Raw genomic sequence first — 14,025 nt, 5'->3', positions numbered from 1 at the left:
CAATCTGCTGCTTCCCACAGTCAAAGCCTCTCAGTGTCGAGCCAGCAGTTACACTGGGTCGTTTGCATGGGGGGGGGGGGGGGCAAAGAAAAATGGATTTGCAGCATCAGAGATGCAACATTCACAAGAAAAATGTAAATTTACCATAAATTATACAAGAGAGAACTCAAAACAACACGCTCGTGCGAAGTGGTCACACCGAGGCAGTGAAAGAAACGAAAACATCTGCAAATGCTGGAAATCCAAGCAACACACGGAGAGAAATTATTTTATTTTATTTCGAGATCCAGCACAGAACAACCCCTTCCAGCACTGGAACGCCCGATTTCACCCACAGGACAATTTACAGTGACGCAGTACGTCCCCGCGTGGTGTTGGGCCGGTTAGTTCGAGAGCTGGAGTAATTGTCACTGAACCTTTAGCTTTACCTGTCACAATTACATCAAAACTTGCAGTCGGGTGTGTTGCCCGAGGACTGTTGATCCTGCCACTGGAGGGAAGGGATTGCCCCTGAGGTCCCCGACTCTCTGCGGTCTCCTCCCGCACATCCGAGCTGCCGTACCAGACCACGATGCAAACGGCCAGCGAGGGTCTGGAGATTGGCTGGCCACTGTAAGTTGCCCTGAGGGAGTAGGCGAGCAGCAGAATCTGTGGGGGCAATTGCAACATGTTGATGCCATTATAAAGAAGTGGCAATACTGACAGCGGCTGTATTTCACTAGGGGTTTTTGGGGGGGGGGGGGAGGCGGTCTGTCACCAAATCTCTACCGGTGTGCCATGGAGAGCACTCCAACCGGCTGCGTCACCCCCGCCCGGCACAGCGGGACTCCGCACACGATCGGGAAAAGATGCAGGAAGATGCCAGCTCCGCCAGCGCCATCGTGGGCACCGGGGACACCTTCGAAAGGCGAAGCCTCGAAACGGCAGCATCCCTCATTAAGGACCCTCATGCCCTCTTCTCATTGCTACAATCAGGGGGGAGGTACAGGAGCCTGAAAACACACACAACATTTCAGGAAAAAGCTTCTTCCCCTCCACTGTCAGATTTCAGAATGGACAATGAACACATGAAAACTTATTTGCTTTTTTTTCACTTATTTAATATTTATTTCTTAATTTATTTATAGTTTGTGTATTATGTATTGCAATGTACAGCTCAAAATCAGGTTTATTATCACCGGCATGTGACGTGAAATTTGTTAACTTAGCAGCAGCAGTTCAATGCAATAGGTAATCTAGAAGAGAGAAAAAAAAATAAACTAGTAAATCAATTATGTATACTGAATAGATAAGAAACATGCAAAAACAGAAATACTGTATATTAAAAAAGGAGGCAGTGTCCAAGGATTCAAAGTCCATTTAGGAATCAGATGGCAGAGGGGAAGAAGCTGTTCCTGAATCGCTGAGTGTGTGCCTTCAGGCTTCTGTACCTCCTACCTGATGGTAACAGTGAGAAAAGGGCATGCCCTGGGTGCTGGGGATCCTTAATGATGGATGCTGCCTTTCTGAGACACTGCTGCCTAAAGATGACCTGGGTACTTTGTAAGCAAGGACCCAAGATGGAGCCGACTAGATTTATAACCTTCTGCAGCTTCTTTCGGTCCTGTGCAGTAGCCCCATCCATACCAGACAGTGATGCAGCCTGTCAGAATGCTCTCCACGGTACATCTGTAGAAGTTTTTGAGTGTATTTGTTGACATACTAAATCCTTTCAAACTCCTAATACAGTAGAACCGCTATCTTGCCTTCTTTATAACTACATCCTCAGAGATCTTGACACCCAGGAACTTGAAGCTGCTCACTCTTTCCACTTCTGATCCCTCCGTGAGGATTGGTATGTGTTCCTTCGTCTGACCCTTCCTAAAGTCCACAATCAGCACTTTTGTTTTAACTGACGATGAGTGCCAGGTTGTTGCTGCAACACCATTCCACTAGTTGGCATATCTCACTCCTGTACACTCTCTCGTCACCATCTGAGATTCTACCAACAATGGTTGTATCATCAGCAAATTTATAGATGGTATTTGGGCTACGCCTAGCCACAGTCATGAATATAGAGAGAGTAGAGCAGCGGGCTAAGCACACACCCCTGAGCTGTCGCAAAACAACAAATTTCACGACATATGCCAGTGATAATAAACCTGATTCTGATTTAACCCTGAGAAAATAGATCAGTGTAATTGGGTGTGGATAGTCAGCACCGGCTCGATAGGCTGAGTGCTTCCTGCTGTCCCTCTCTGTGACAATTATTTGCCCCTCCACTCCCCGTTGGAGGGCTAAGACTCCGTTTTCTCGCTGCTCCTGCCGACGCACCTTCCCAACCTCAGAGGCTGCCCGACCCACCGCACCTTAGTTCCACCCCGATCGCCCCACTTCCGCTCAGGTGATGTAACTTCTGATCACGTGAGCAGGACCTGACCGGGCGGCAGCGAAACTGCGGAGTCGGAATCACAATCAGGATCGGCTCACGGCACCGCAGGAAACGCCATTGAACGGAGCAAAAGCCGGAAGCGGATGCACTCCCGTCCAGCGGCCGCGGTAATACAGCCCGGGCTTTGCGGGAAACTGTGATCGATCGCGGTGCCAGTGATGAGGCGGCGGCGGCTCCTGCTCGTCCCCTTGTTGTTGTTATGCGGTGAGGGACTCCGGGTCCATCTCGCGCTCAGCCTTACCCCTCTCTCCATCCCACCCGGCCGCTCTGGGTCCATCTGCCCCCTTCTGGTCACTCCTCACCCCTCCCCGGCCGCTCTGTCCACCTGCCCCCTTCTGGTCACTCCTCACCCCGTCCCCGGCCGCTCTATCCACCTGTCCACTTCCGGTCACTCCTCACACCTCCCCGGCCGCTCTGAGTCTACCTGTCCCCTTCCGGTCACTTCTCGCCCCCTCCCCGGCTGCTCTGAGTCTACCTGCCTCCTTCCAGTCACTCCTCACCCCTCCCCAGCCGCTCTGAGTCTACCTGCCCACTTCCGGTCACTCCTCACCCCGTCCCCGGCTGCTCTGAGTCTACCTGCCTCCTTCCAGTCACTCCTCACCCCTCCCCAGCCGCTCTGAGTCTACCTGCCCCCTTCCGGTCACTCCTCACCCCTCCCCAGCCGCTCTGAGTCTACCTGCCCCCTTCCGGTCACTCCTCACCCCGTCCCCGGCTGCTCTGAGTCTACCTGCCCCCTTCCGGTCACTCCTCACCCCTCCCCTGGGTCCACCCGCGCCTCCTCTGGTCACCTTTCAACCCTCCCGGTCCACGCTGGGTCCACCTGCCGGATGACTCTGCAACGTTGCTCTTGTGCTCATTCGCTGACTCGTCTCTTTCCCCCACCCCGCAGGTTCCCTGCTGGCCTCTCCGCAAGCCCAGGACAAGAGCAGCGATACTGAGAATGGTGGGGTTGCGGTAGGGAATAAGCCTGACCCGAAATCAGCAGGGAAGAATGGGGGCCCGGAACCAGCAGGGAAGAATGGGGGCCCGGAACCAGCACTGAAGAATGGGGGCCCGGAACTAGCAGGGAAGGAGGGGAGCCCAGAACCAGCAGGGAAGGAGGGGAGCCCGGAACCAGCAGGGGAGGAGGGAGACCCGGAATCAGCAGGGAAGAATGGGGGCCCGGAACCAGTAGGGAAGGAGGGGAGCCCGGAGCCCACAGAGGAGGATGGAGGCCCGGAATCAGCAGGGAAGGAGGGAGGTCCGGAACCAGCAGGGAAGAATGGGGGCCCGGAACCAGTAGGGAAGGAGGGGAGCCCGGAGCCAACAGAGGAGGATGGAGCCCCGGAACCAGTAGGGAAGAAGGGGAGCCCGGAACCAGTAGGGAAGGAGGGGGGCCCAGAATCAGCAGGGAAGAATGGGGTCCCAGAATCAGTAGGGAAGGAGGGGGGCCCGGACTCAGCAAGGGAGGAGGGGAGCCCGGAGCCAACAGAGGAGGATGGAGCCCCGGAACCAGTAGGGAAGGAGGGGGACCCAGAGGTGGTGGCAGAGGGAGCTGAGGACAAAGAGGCGGACAAGACCCCGGGTGCCGTCGAGCTCGGCCCTGGCAACCTGGGGCCGAAGGCTGACGTCGTTTCGGTGCCCCAGGACGAGCCTGAGAGCAGCCACTTCTTCGCCTACCTGGTCACTACCGCCGTCATCGTGGCCATCCTGTATGTCACCTACCACAATAAACGCAAGGTGAGCACTCCATACAGCACCATCGCCGGCCTTTTGGCCTAACAGCTCCATGCTAGCCAAAGTGTCCGTCTAAGCTGGTAACGTGGTGTTCCTCCGTATCAGCAATACAAACGACTTTGGGAAGGCTGGTGCACATGTAAACATGTTGCTGTTTACATGCAGGGTGCTGAGATCTGAGTTTCGAGTTCCTTGGTGTGCCCAATCCAAATAGCATGTCCTAGTCCAACCGCGTCGACGAGAAAGCTCGCCGGCACCTCCACATAAACTTGGCACAGCCCGTCGACACTCGCCGACTTAGCTGCACGATAGAAAGCATCGCGGCTTGGCACGGTAACCGTAGGGAGCTGCGGACGCTGCTCGGCGCATCCCAGGAACCAGCTTCCCCTCCGCCGCCCCAGCAAAACATCGAAGACCCCGCCCGCAGTCCCCCACTCCCCCTCCCATCCCGTCACGCGGAAGATTCAAAACCGCTCGAGGATGGCTTTCTACCCCGCTGCTATCAGACTGTTGACTCGGCCCTCACAATCTGCCTTGTTAACGCTCTCTCGCTTTATTGTCTGCCTGCACTGCAATCTCTCTTTCACAATTCTCCCCCTGCATTCTGTCATTCCACTTCAATGCATTGTAACGGATGGGTCCGTATGGATATCTGCAAGACAGTTTTTTCACTCGGCCTCCGAGTAAGAAGGCAATTTACCATTTAGCCCAATTGTCTGTGCCGGGCCCGTATCCCTCTAAACCTTTCCTGTAACTGCCTCGACCCCTATGCGCGGGCAGCTCTTTCACAGGACTGATTCCGGGCATGCAAGGGCTGACGGATGAAGAGCGTTTGATGCCTCTGGGCCTGTGCTCTCTGGAGTTTAGAAGAACGAGGTGGGCCTCCCTGAAACTTAGCAAATACTGAAAGGCCGAGATAGAGTGGACATGGAGAGGGTGGTTTCCAGTGGTGGGAGAGTCAAGACCAGGAGGCACAGCCTCCGAATAAAGGGGGGTCCCTTTGCAACGGAGATGATGGGGAGTTCCTTTAGCCAGAGGGTGGTGAATCTGTGAATCCATTGCCACAGAGGGAAGTGGAGGCCAAGTCGTGGGGTGTATTTCAGGTGGAGATGGATCGGCTCCTGATTGATAAGGGAATTGAGAGTTACAGGAAGGCGACCAGAAGACAGGGCTTTGAAGGCAGCTAATTTATTGGCAGAGCAGTCTTGCTGGGCCAAATGGCCTGACTCTGCCCCCGTAATCTTATGGTCCTGTGTGTTCCCACTACCTCCCGTGAGAAGAAGTTTCTCCTCAAGTTTCCTTTTAAATCTTTCCCCTCTCACCTTCAGCCTACGGTATGTCCTTTGGTTTTTGATTCCCTTCCCCTGGGAAACAGACGGGGTGTATTTACCCGATCGATTGTCTTTGTGATTGTGTATGCCTTTATATTGTCAGCCATTTCTACGGTGCAAGGAATGAACCTGTAAACCCCAGGTCCTCGCAACGTCCTCGTAAATCTGTCTTGGCTCTCGGTGGCCACCTCATGAGAGGAAACTGGTGTGGTCTTCTGCTGCTGTAGGCTGTCCGCTTCACGGTTTGACGTGTAGTGCGTTCAGAGATGCTCTTCTTCGTGCCACAGTTGTAACAGTTTGAGTTACCGTCGCCTTCTTGGCAGCTTGAACCAGTCTGGCCAGTCTCCTTCGACCTCTCTCTTTAACGAGGCGTTTTTTGAACACAGTACTGCTGCTCGCTGGATGCTTGTTGTTTCATTTCTCGCACCGTTCTCTGTAGACTTTAGAAATGTGATCTAAGTGACTGACGGCAGAATGATTGTCGGTGCCAGACGGGGTGGACTGAGTATCTCAGGACCTCTGATCCCTCAGGGGTCCCCGCGCACAACAGCCAGAGCTTACAGAAAATGGTATGAACAATAAGAAAAAACATCCAGTGAGTGGCAGTTCTGTGGGCGAAAATGCCTCATTGATGCGAGACCTTAGAGGAGAGTGCCCAGAGCGGTGCAAGCTGACGAGAAGGGAAAAGTAACTGAAGTAACGCTGCATCACAACAGCGCTGTGCAGAAGGGCTTCTCGGAAGTGGATGGGCTACAGCAGCAGAGGGGCACACCGGGTTTCCTCTTGTGCACCTAATAAAGCGGCCTCTGTGTTACGGAGGACTGTGCGTTTATCTCGCAGGGTGAGGAGGGGAAAGGCTGTACTTATCGGGTGCTGGGGGCAAGTGTATAGTTACGGCCCCCAGTCTCCAGGCTGCTTTGCCCTCTCACTGCTACCGAGTGTACAGTGTTGCACTTTGGGGGATCGGATAGAAGGTTCTTGTGCAGCCGAACGAGGTGGCGGATAAATGCACGGCTGAAGAATTGGAGCAGGGGGCGGCGATTCAGATTTCTGGATCATTGGGACCCCTTCTGGGGCAGGTGTGACCTGTATAAAAGGGACGGGTTGCACTTGAATCCGAGGGGGACCGATATCCCTGGGGGGCAGGTTTGCTAGAGCTGTTGGGAGTGGTTTATTGGTAGGGGAGTGGGAACTAGTATGAAAGAGCTGAGGATGAGCCTGCAGGTTTACAGGTAGGTGTAACATGAACGTAAGGAAGCACAAACCAGTGATTGGATACAACTGCAGACAGAGCAGAGAGTTAGGTTGTACCACAGAGGCAAAACTCATGAGGGTGAAGAGTCCAGGATTGAAGGTGCTGTATTTAACACGTAGCATTCATAATAAGATGGACCAGCTAGTGGCACAATTAGAGATTGGTCAGTCTGACGTTGTGGGCATCACTGTGTCATGGCTGAAAGAAGGCCATAGTTGAGAGCTTAACATCAAGGAATGTATTTTATATCGAAAGGACAGGCAGGAAGGCAAAGGCAGTGGTGTGGCTCTGTTGGTAAGAGATGGAATTATATCTTTAGAAAGAGGTGACATAGGGTCAGACAATGTCAAATCTTTGTCGGTGGAGTTAAGAAACTGCATGGGTAAAGAAGCTATTTTAGGAATTATATATAGGCCTCCAAATAGTAGGCAAGATGTGGGGTTGAGATTGCAAAGGGAGTTGGAAAGGACACATAATAAGGGTAATGTCCCAATTGTAATCAGGGACTTCAATATGCAAGGGGACTGGGAAAACCAGGTTGGTGTCAGATTGCAAAAGAGGGAATCTGTTGAATGCTTACAAGATAGCTTTTTAGAGCAGCTTGTGCTCGAGCCTACTTGGTGAAAGACTGTCTTAGATTGAGTGTTGTGCAATAACCCAGAGCTTATTAGGGAGATTAAAGTAAGGAAACCCTTAGGAGGCAGTAATCATAATATGATTGTATTCATACTGTAATTTGAGAGAGAGAAGCATAAGTCACATGTATCAGTATTGCAATGGAATAAAGGGAATTACAGAGGCACAAGAGAGGAGCTTGCCCAGATGGATTGGAGGAGGGATAATGGCAGAGCAGAGATGGCTGAAGTTTCTGGGAATAGTTCACAAGGCCCAGGATAGATATGTCCCACAGAAGAAGTTGTTCTCAAATGGCAACTGTGGCTGACAAGGGAAGTTAAGAACTGCATAAAAGCCAAGGAAAGGGCATATAAAGTTGCAAAAGAGAGTGGGAAGTTGGATGACTGGGAAGTTTTTAAAATCCAACAAAAGGCAACTAAAAAAGCTGTAAGGAGGGAGAAGATGAAATAGGAGGGTAAATTAGCCAATAATATAAAGCAGGATACCAAAGTTTTTTCAGTTTTATAAAGAGTAAAAGGGAGGTGAGAGTTGATATTGGACCACTGGAAAATGATACTAGTGAGGTAGTAATGGGGGACAAAGAAATGACAGATGAACTCCAGAGTATTTTGCTTCAGTCTTCACTGTGGAAGACACTAGCAGTGTGCCAGAGGTCCGAGACTGTCAGGGAGCAGGAGTGAGTGCCATTGCTATTATGAAGGATAAAGTGCTAGGCAAACTCAAAGTGGATAAGTCACCGGGATCAGATGGACTACATCCCAGAGTCCTGAAAGAATCAGCTGATTCTGGCGTGGTCACTCCACTCTTTTAAGAAGGGAGGAAGACAAAAGAGTGGAAATTATAGGCCAGTTAGTCTAACCTCAGTGGTGGGGAAGTGTTGGAGTCCATTATTAAAGATGAGGTTTTAGGATATTTGGAGACTAATGATTTAAAAAGAAGTCGAAGTATGCATGGTTTCTGTAAAGGGAAATCTTGCTGACACATCTGTTAGAATTCTTTGAGGAAGTAACAAGCAGGGCCGACAAAGGAGAGGCAGTGGATGTCACTTACTTAGATTTTCAGAAGGCATTTGATAATGTGCCACACATGAGGCTGCTTAAGGTAAAGTCCTATGCCACTACAGGAAGGATTCTGCATGGATAGCGGAATGGCTGACAGGCAGGAGACAGCGAGTGGGAATAAAGGGGGCCTTTTCGGGTTGGTTGCCAGTGGCTAATGGTGTCACTCAGGGGTCAGTATTGGGACCCCTACTTTTCACATTGTTTGTCAATGATTTGGGTAACAGAATTGATGGCTTTGTGGCAAAGTTTGCAGATGATACGATGATAGGTGGAGGGGTAGGTAGTGCTGAGGAAGTTGCAGCAAGACTTAGACAAATTGGAAGAATGGGCAAAAAGAGTGGCAGATGGAATACAGTGTTGGGAAATGTGTGACAATGCACTTTGGTAAAAGGAACAATAGTGTGGACTATTATCTAAATGGGGAGAAGGTTCAAACATCAGAGGTGCAGAGGGAATCAGGACTCCTTGTGCAAGACACCCAGAAGGTCAGTTTACAGGTTGAGTCTGTGGTAAAGAAGGCAAATGCAATGTTGCTATTTATTTCAAGGGGAATAGAATATAAAAGCAAGGAGATAATGCCGAGCCTTTATAAGCAACTCGTCAGGCTGAACTTGGAGTATTGTAGATGGTTTTGGGTCCCTTATGTGTTGCCATTGGAGAGAGTCCAGAGGAGGTTTATGAGGATTGTTCTGGGAATGAAGGGGTTAACAAATGAGGAGTGTTTGGCAGCTTTGGACCTGTACTCACTGGAATTTAGAAAAATGTGTGGGTGTCTCATTGAAACCTGCCGAATGTTGAAAGGACTAGATAAGGAGGATGCGGAGAGGATGTTTCTTCTGGTGGGGGTATCCAGCACTAGAGGGCATAGCCTCAAAGTTGAGGGGCAGCATTTTCAAACAGAAATAAGGAGGAATTTTTTTTAGCGGAAGAGTGGAATCTGTGGAACACTCTGCCACAGACTGTGTGGGGGGGGGGGGGAGGTGGAGTCCGTGGGTACAGTCAAAGTGGAAGTTGATGGATACCTGATTGGTTGGGGCATCAAGGGATATGGTGAGAGGGCAGGTGGATGGCGTTGAATGGGATCTGGGATCAGGCATGATGAAATGGTGGAGTGGACTCGATGGTCTGAATGGCCTAATTCTGCTCCTATGTCTAATGGACCTGTTCTATGTTACCAGTGTAGATGGATAGGAAAGGGATAAGGGTAAACACAGGCAAATGGGATTAGTTCAGATAGGCATCTTAGAGTGGACAAGTTGGGCAGTTGGCTGTTTCTGTGCCGAATTATTCTATGAGAGGGAACTCCACCATGGACAGTCCCAAGCTCGGCTGTGTAAGGAGGCGGGTTGGCCACGGGATAAGCACCCCCATCCTTTAAAAGCCCAGAGCGACAGGAAAGCCAAATACCTCATCCCTGGGAGAGGAAGGATCTTCGATGGGCCTCCTGAAACAATGACCCAGGACAGAGGACTCTGGTGAGCAGCTGTTGGCAACCTTTACCCCTAAAGGGGTGGAAGGCTTAACACCAATAGCAACCTGTTACACCAGGGTATGTAGAAAACAGTAGTTATACAGTGAAAAGTGGTTATACAGTGCTTAATAGTCTGGTCTCCACACTGGCAAAGGTGGACTGCACTGGCAAGTGAACATGGGAGATTTAACATCGGTCGCTGAGTAGGCTACGGTCAATTATGGATAACTCTGAACATCCTCTACATAGCACCATCCAGAGACAGAGAAGCAGTTTCAGCGACAGGTTACTATCGATGCAATGCTCCTCAGACAGGATGAAGAGGTCAATACTCCCCAATGCCATTAGGCTTTACAATTCTACCGCCAGGACTTAAGAACTTTTTAAAAGCTATTATTAATGCTTTTGAGATAGTGATTTAGATGCATATCATATTTTTTTACTGAGTTAAGTATTGTATGTAATTAGTTCTGCTACAACAAGTGTATGGGACATTGGAAAAAAGTTGAATTTCCCCATGGGGATGAATAAAGTATCTATCTATCTATCTATCTATCATCAGGGTGTTGCCTGGCCTAGGTACGAGGTACAGGAGTCACAGGTCCCACACCACCAGGTTCAGGAACAGTTATTACCTTACAACCATCAGGCTCCTGAACCAACGTGGATAATTTCACTCACCTCAACACTGAGCTGATCCATTGATCTCTCTATCTACAGCTGTCTCTGTATGTCTCTCACTCTCTTCTCTGTCTTTTCCTCCATGTCCCTATCTAAGAGTCTGTCTCTAATATATCAGCCTGTTGCAGACGTTTAACACTTCCAGTGCAAAGTTCACTTTCAACTGTTGTGTGCATCTCCTTGTTCATCCGGTTTTGGGCACAGAATGATCATCTTCGAGTTGTATTTTTACCCGTTTCTCTCTCTCTCTCCTGCAGATTATCGCTGTTGTTATTGAGGGTCGCCGTTCTAAAGCTGCTCGGCGTCCAAAAACCACCGAGTATCAACAGCTGAACCAGAAGGTCAGTATCTGCAGCCTCCCCCCCCCCATTGTCCTCTCCCACCCCGTTCGCACCCCCATTGCCCTCTCCCACCCCGTTCGCACCCCCATTGTCCTCTCCCACCCCGTTCGCACCCCCATTGCCCTCTCCCACCCCGTTCGCACCCCCATTGTCCTCTCCCACCCCGTTCGCACCCCCATTGCCCTCTCCCACCCCATTTGCACCCCCATTGCCCTCTCCCACCCCGTTCGCACCCCCATTGTCCTCTCCCACCCCTCCCTCGTTCACACCCCCATTGCCCCCTCGCAGGCCCCCCGTACGCCGCCCTGCTGCCCCCTGCCACCCCTGCTCTCCCTCCATCTCTCCGCTTCTCTTTACTTTCTAAAAGGTTTTAAAAGAGTTTAATTTCTCGCAAGTACATTGAAACATTCCGTGAAAGGCATCATTTACGTCAATGACCAACACAGTCCGAGGATGTGCTGGGAGCAGCTCAAGAGGGCGGCCACACTTCTGGATGACGTGGCTCGGAGGGCCCATTCTGCACTGTACCCCAATAAACAAACAAGCACCTCCCTACAGTGTTAGGAATTAACACCCCCCCTCCCCCAACCGATTGCTGATCGCTGGCCCTTCAAAGCCTTGTGCTCCAGAGGTCAGAGGGCAAATGACAGCAAGTCTGGGGTCGCGGTCTGTAGGTCATAGGTCAACAGGCGCCACGACCTGGGATTGGATCTTGGTCGTGTGGGTGGGGGGGGGTGGGTAAGGGGTTTGTTTTGCTGCTGTTGCTTGTTGTACATTGGCTTCCTGTTACTCTGCTGACACTAGCGTTCTAAGTTGGCTGTGGAATGTGTGGTGACGATGTTGGAAAATGTATGGTCAAGCACTTTGGTAGAAGAAATAAATGTGCAGGCCATCTTCTAAACGGGGAGAAAATTCAGAAGTCTGAGATGCAGAGGGACTTGGGAGTCCTTGTGCAGACACCCTGAAGGTTAACTTGCAGGTTGAGTCGGTGGTGAGGAAGGCAAATGCCAGGTTAGCATTCATTTCAAGAGGCCTAGGATACAAGAGCAGGGATGTGATGCTGAGGCTTTATAAGGCACTGGTGAGGCCTCACCTTGAGTATTGTGAACAGTTTTGGGCCCCTCATCTTAGAAAAGATGTGCTGACATTGGAGAGGGTTCAGAGGAGGTTCACAAGGATGATTCCAGGAATGAAAGGATTATCATATGAGGAGCGTTTGATGGCTCTGGGTCCGTACTCGCTGGAATTTAGAAGGATGGGGGGGGGGGGGGGAATCTCATTGAAACCTTTTGAATGTTGAAAGGACTAGATGTGGAAAGGATGTTTCCCCATGGGGGGGGAGTCTAGGACAAGAGGGCACAGCCTCAGGATAGAGAGGCGTCCATAGGCTGGTGAATTTGTGGAATTTGTTGCCACGTGCAGCTGTGGAGGCCGGGTCGTTGGGTGTATTTAAGGCAGAGTTGATAGGATTTTAATTGGACGTGACATCAAAGACTACAGAGAGAAGGCCAGGGAGTGGGTCTGAGGAGGTGGACGAAGGATCAGCCGGTGTGAACTGGCAGAGCAGACTCAATGGGCCAGGCGGTCTCCTTCTGCTCCTCTGTCCTGTGGACGTACCTGTCCCTAGCACACCCTCAGGTTGTGTTGGTTGTTAACGAAAACAACACATTTCACTGTGTGTGTGTGTGTCCTCGTGTTTCCCCTCCAGATCTTGCTAGATGTCATCCACCGTTCCGACCCCCCCACCTTTCGAGGAGACTACCCCCGTTGTCGTGTCTGCTTGATCTCCCCCTCCTCCAGCTTTGACCCCCTCCCTCAATCTCCGCAGATTTAAAGTGGATCAGTGTGGAACGACCGCGGCCCCCCCTCGAGAGACAGGAAACCTTCAGCCCGTTGGACTCTGCGGCGCCTTGCTCCGAGCAACAGCTGGATTGCCTCACCTCAGGGAAATTCGGGGAGGGGTGTGGAAGGCAGTGGGGCTGACACAGTAGGTGGGATAATTGGGGGTGTGGGGGGTGTGGTGATGGTGGTAATGGTTCATCCCTGCTGGACCCGGTGGGGGTGGCGGGTTTGCCGAGCTGCCGGGGAACGAGCGGCCGGGTTGTTTGGCCCTTTCCCCGAAGCAGCCATGAGGACAGCAATCTGCTACTGGCCCCTGGTTACGAGCCCAGCTTCACCCCCACCCCCCACCCCATTACACTTGCACGCTTTCTTTTGCACTTACGGCTAGAAATGGCGACGATCTGCGGCAGGGCATCACGCCTCTGTCCTGGGAAGGTTGGTGAGTCCTATCCCGTGATACGGATGCCACCGGCCTCCTGTGAAATTGAATGTTTCTAATGAGAATTAAATGAAACCTGTGGCCTCCTCGCTCTCTGCCTTGTGCTTTCTTCCCCTCCGGCCGGTAAAGGTAGCGATTCGGAGAATGCGCGAGCGGCTGCAGTTCTGAGTGGTTGAGACGCGAGAAAGATTGGCTTTACTTCGCAGAGGGGAACCTGCCGTCCGTGTCAGTGGCCGGCTCGAACCGAGGTTGCTCTGGGGGACGCCCGCAAATGTCGCCACGCATCCGGCGCCAGTGTAGCACGCCCACAGCTTAGCGTCCCTAACCTGTTTTCGGAGTGTGGAAGGGAACCCCCTCCCCCTCCCCCTCCCCGGTCGCGGGAAGCCCGTCGAAGCTCCTTTTGCGGAGAATGGTGGGGTTTGAATTCCGATCGGTCGACCCTGGTGATCAAAGCATTGCGTGCGGCAGGAATTGGAGCCGTTATACCTTAGTTCGATGTTGAGTTTCCAATACATGAATCACCTGGAGATATCGGGATTAAGGATCAGCTTTATTTCCCGTACACATTCACATAGAAACATAGAAAACCTACAGCACAATACAGGCCCTTCGGCCCACAAAGTTGTGCCGAACATGTCCCTCCCTAAGAAATTACTAGGGTTACCTGTAGCCCTCTATTTTTCCAAGCTCTGTGTACCTATCCAAAAGTCTCTTAAAAGACCCTATCGTATCCGCCTCCACCACCGTTGCCGGCAGCTCATTCCACGCACTCACCACTCTTTGAGTAAAAAACTTACCCCTGACATCTCCTCTGTACCTAC

General features: G+C 51.4%; 1 protein-coding gene and 1 long non-coding RNA gene across 2 annotated transcripts; one reads left to right on the top strand and one right to left on the bottom strand.

Moving 5' to 3' along the window:
* Window positions 1-252: 252 nt before the first annotated feature.
* LOC140733293 (uncharacterized) lies at window positions 253-2,368 on the bottom strand. The gene is made up of 2 exons (XR_012100257.1): window positions 2,314-2,368; window positions 253-648 (listed from the first exon to the last, which is right to left on the bottom strand). It is a non-coding gene; the product is annotated as an uncharacterized lncRNA (long non-coding RNA).
* Window positions 2,369-2,484: 116 nt separating this feature from the next.
* On the top strand, window positions 2,485-13,290 carry LOC140733278 (uncharacterized). The gene is made up of 4 exons (XM_073056410.1): window positions 2,485-2,635; window positions 3,321-4,150; window positions 10,840-10,923; window positions 12,752-13,290. The coding sequence occupies exons 1-4, from the start codon at window positions 2,590-2,592 to the stop codon at window positions 12,755-12,757; spliced, it is 966 nt and encodes a 321-aa protein (XP_072912511.1). The 5' UTR covers window positions 2,485-2,589; the 3' UTR covers window positions 12,758-13,290.
* Window positions 13,291-14,025: the final 735 nt, after the last annotated feature.

This window comes from Hemitrygon akajei, chromosome 1, assembly GCF_048418815.1.
Source record: "Hemitrygon akajei chromosome 1, sHemAka1.3, whole genome shotgun sequence".
NCBI classification, from domain to species: domain Eukaryota; kingdom Metazoa; phylum Chordata; class Chondrichthyes; order Myliobatiformes; family Dasyatidae; genus Hemitrygon; species Hemitrygon akajei.
The sequence above is the reverse complement of the archived record's forward strand: the minus strand, read 5'-3'. Positions and strand labels throughout refer to the sequence as shown.

What these genes read in the sequence shown, in the direction of transcription:
- LOC140733278 (XM_073056410.1), top strand. Translation starts at nt 2,590, where the DNA reads ATGAGGCGGCGGCGGCTCCTGCTCGTCCCCTTGTTGTTGTTATGCG. An exon ending in CCCCTTGTTGTTGTTATGCG is followed by an intron (nt 2,636 to 3,320) that starts GTGAGGGACTCC and finishes CCCACCCCGCAG; the next exon opens with GTTCCCTGCTGGCCTCTCCG. An exon ending in CCTACCACAATAAACGCAAG is followed by an intron (nt 4,151 to 10,839) that starts GTGAGCACTCCA and finishes TCTCTCCTGCAG; the next exon opens with ATTATCGCTGTTGTTATTGA.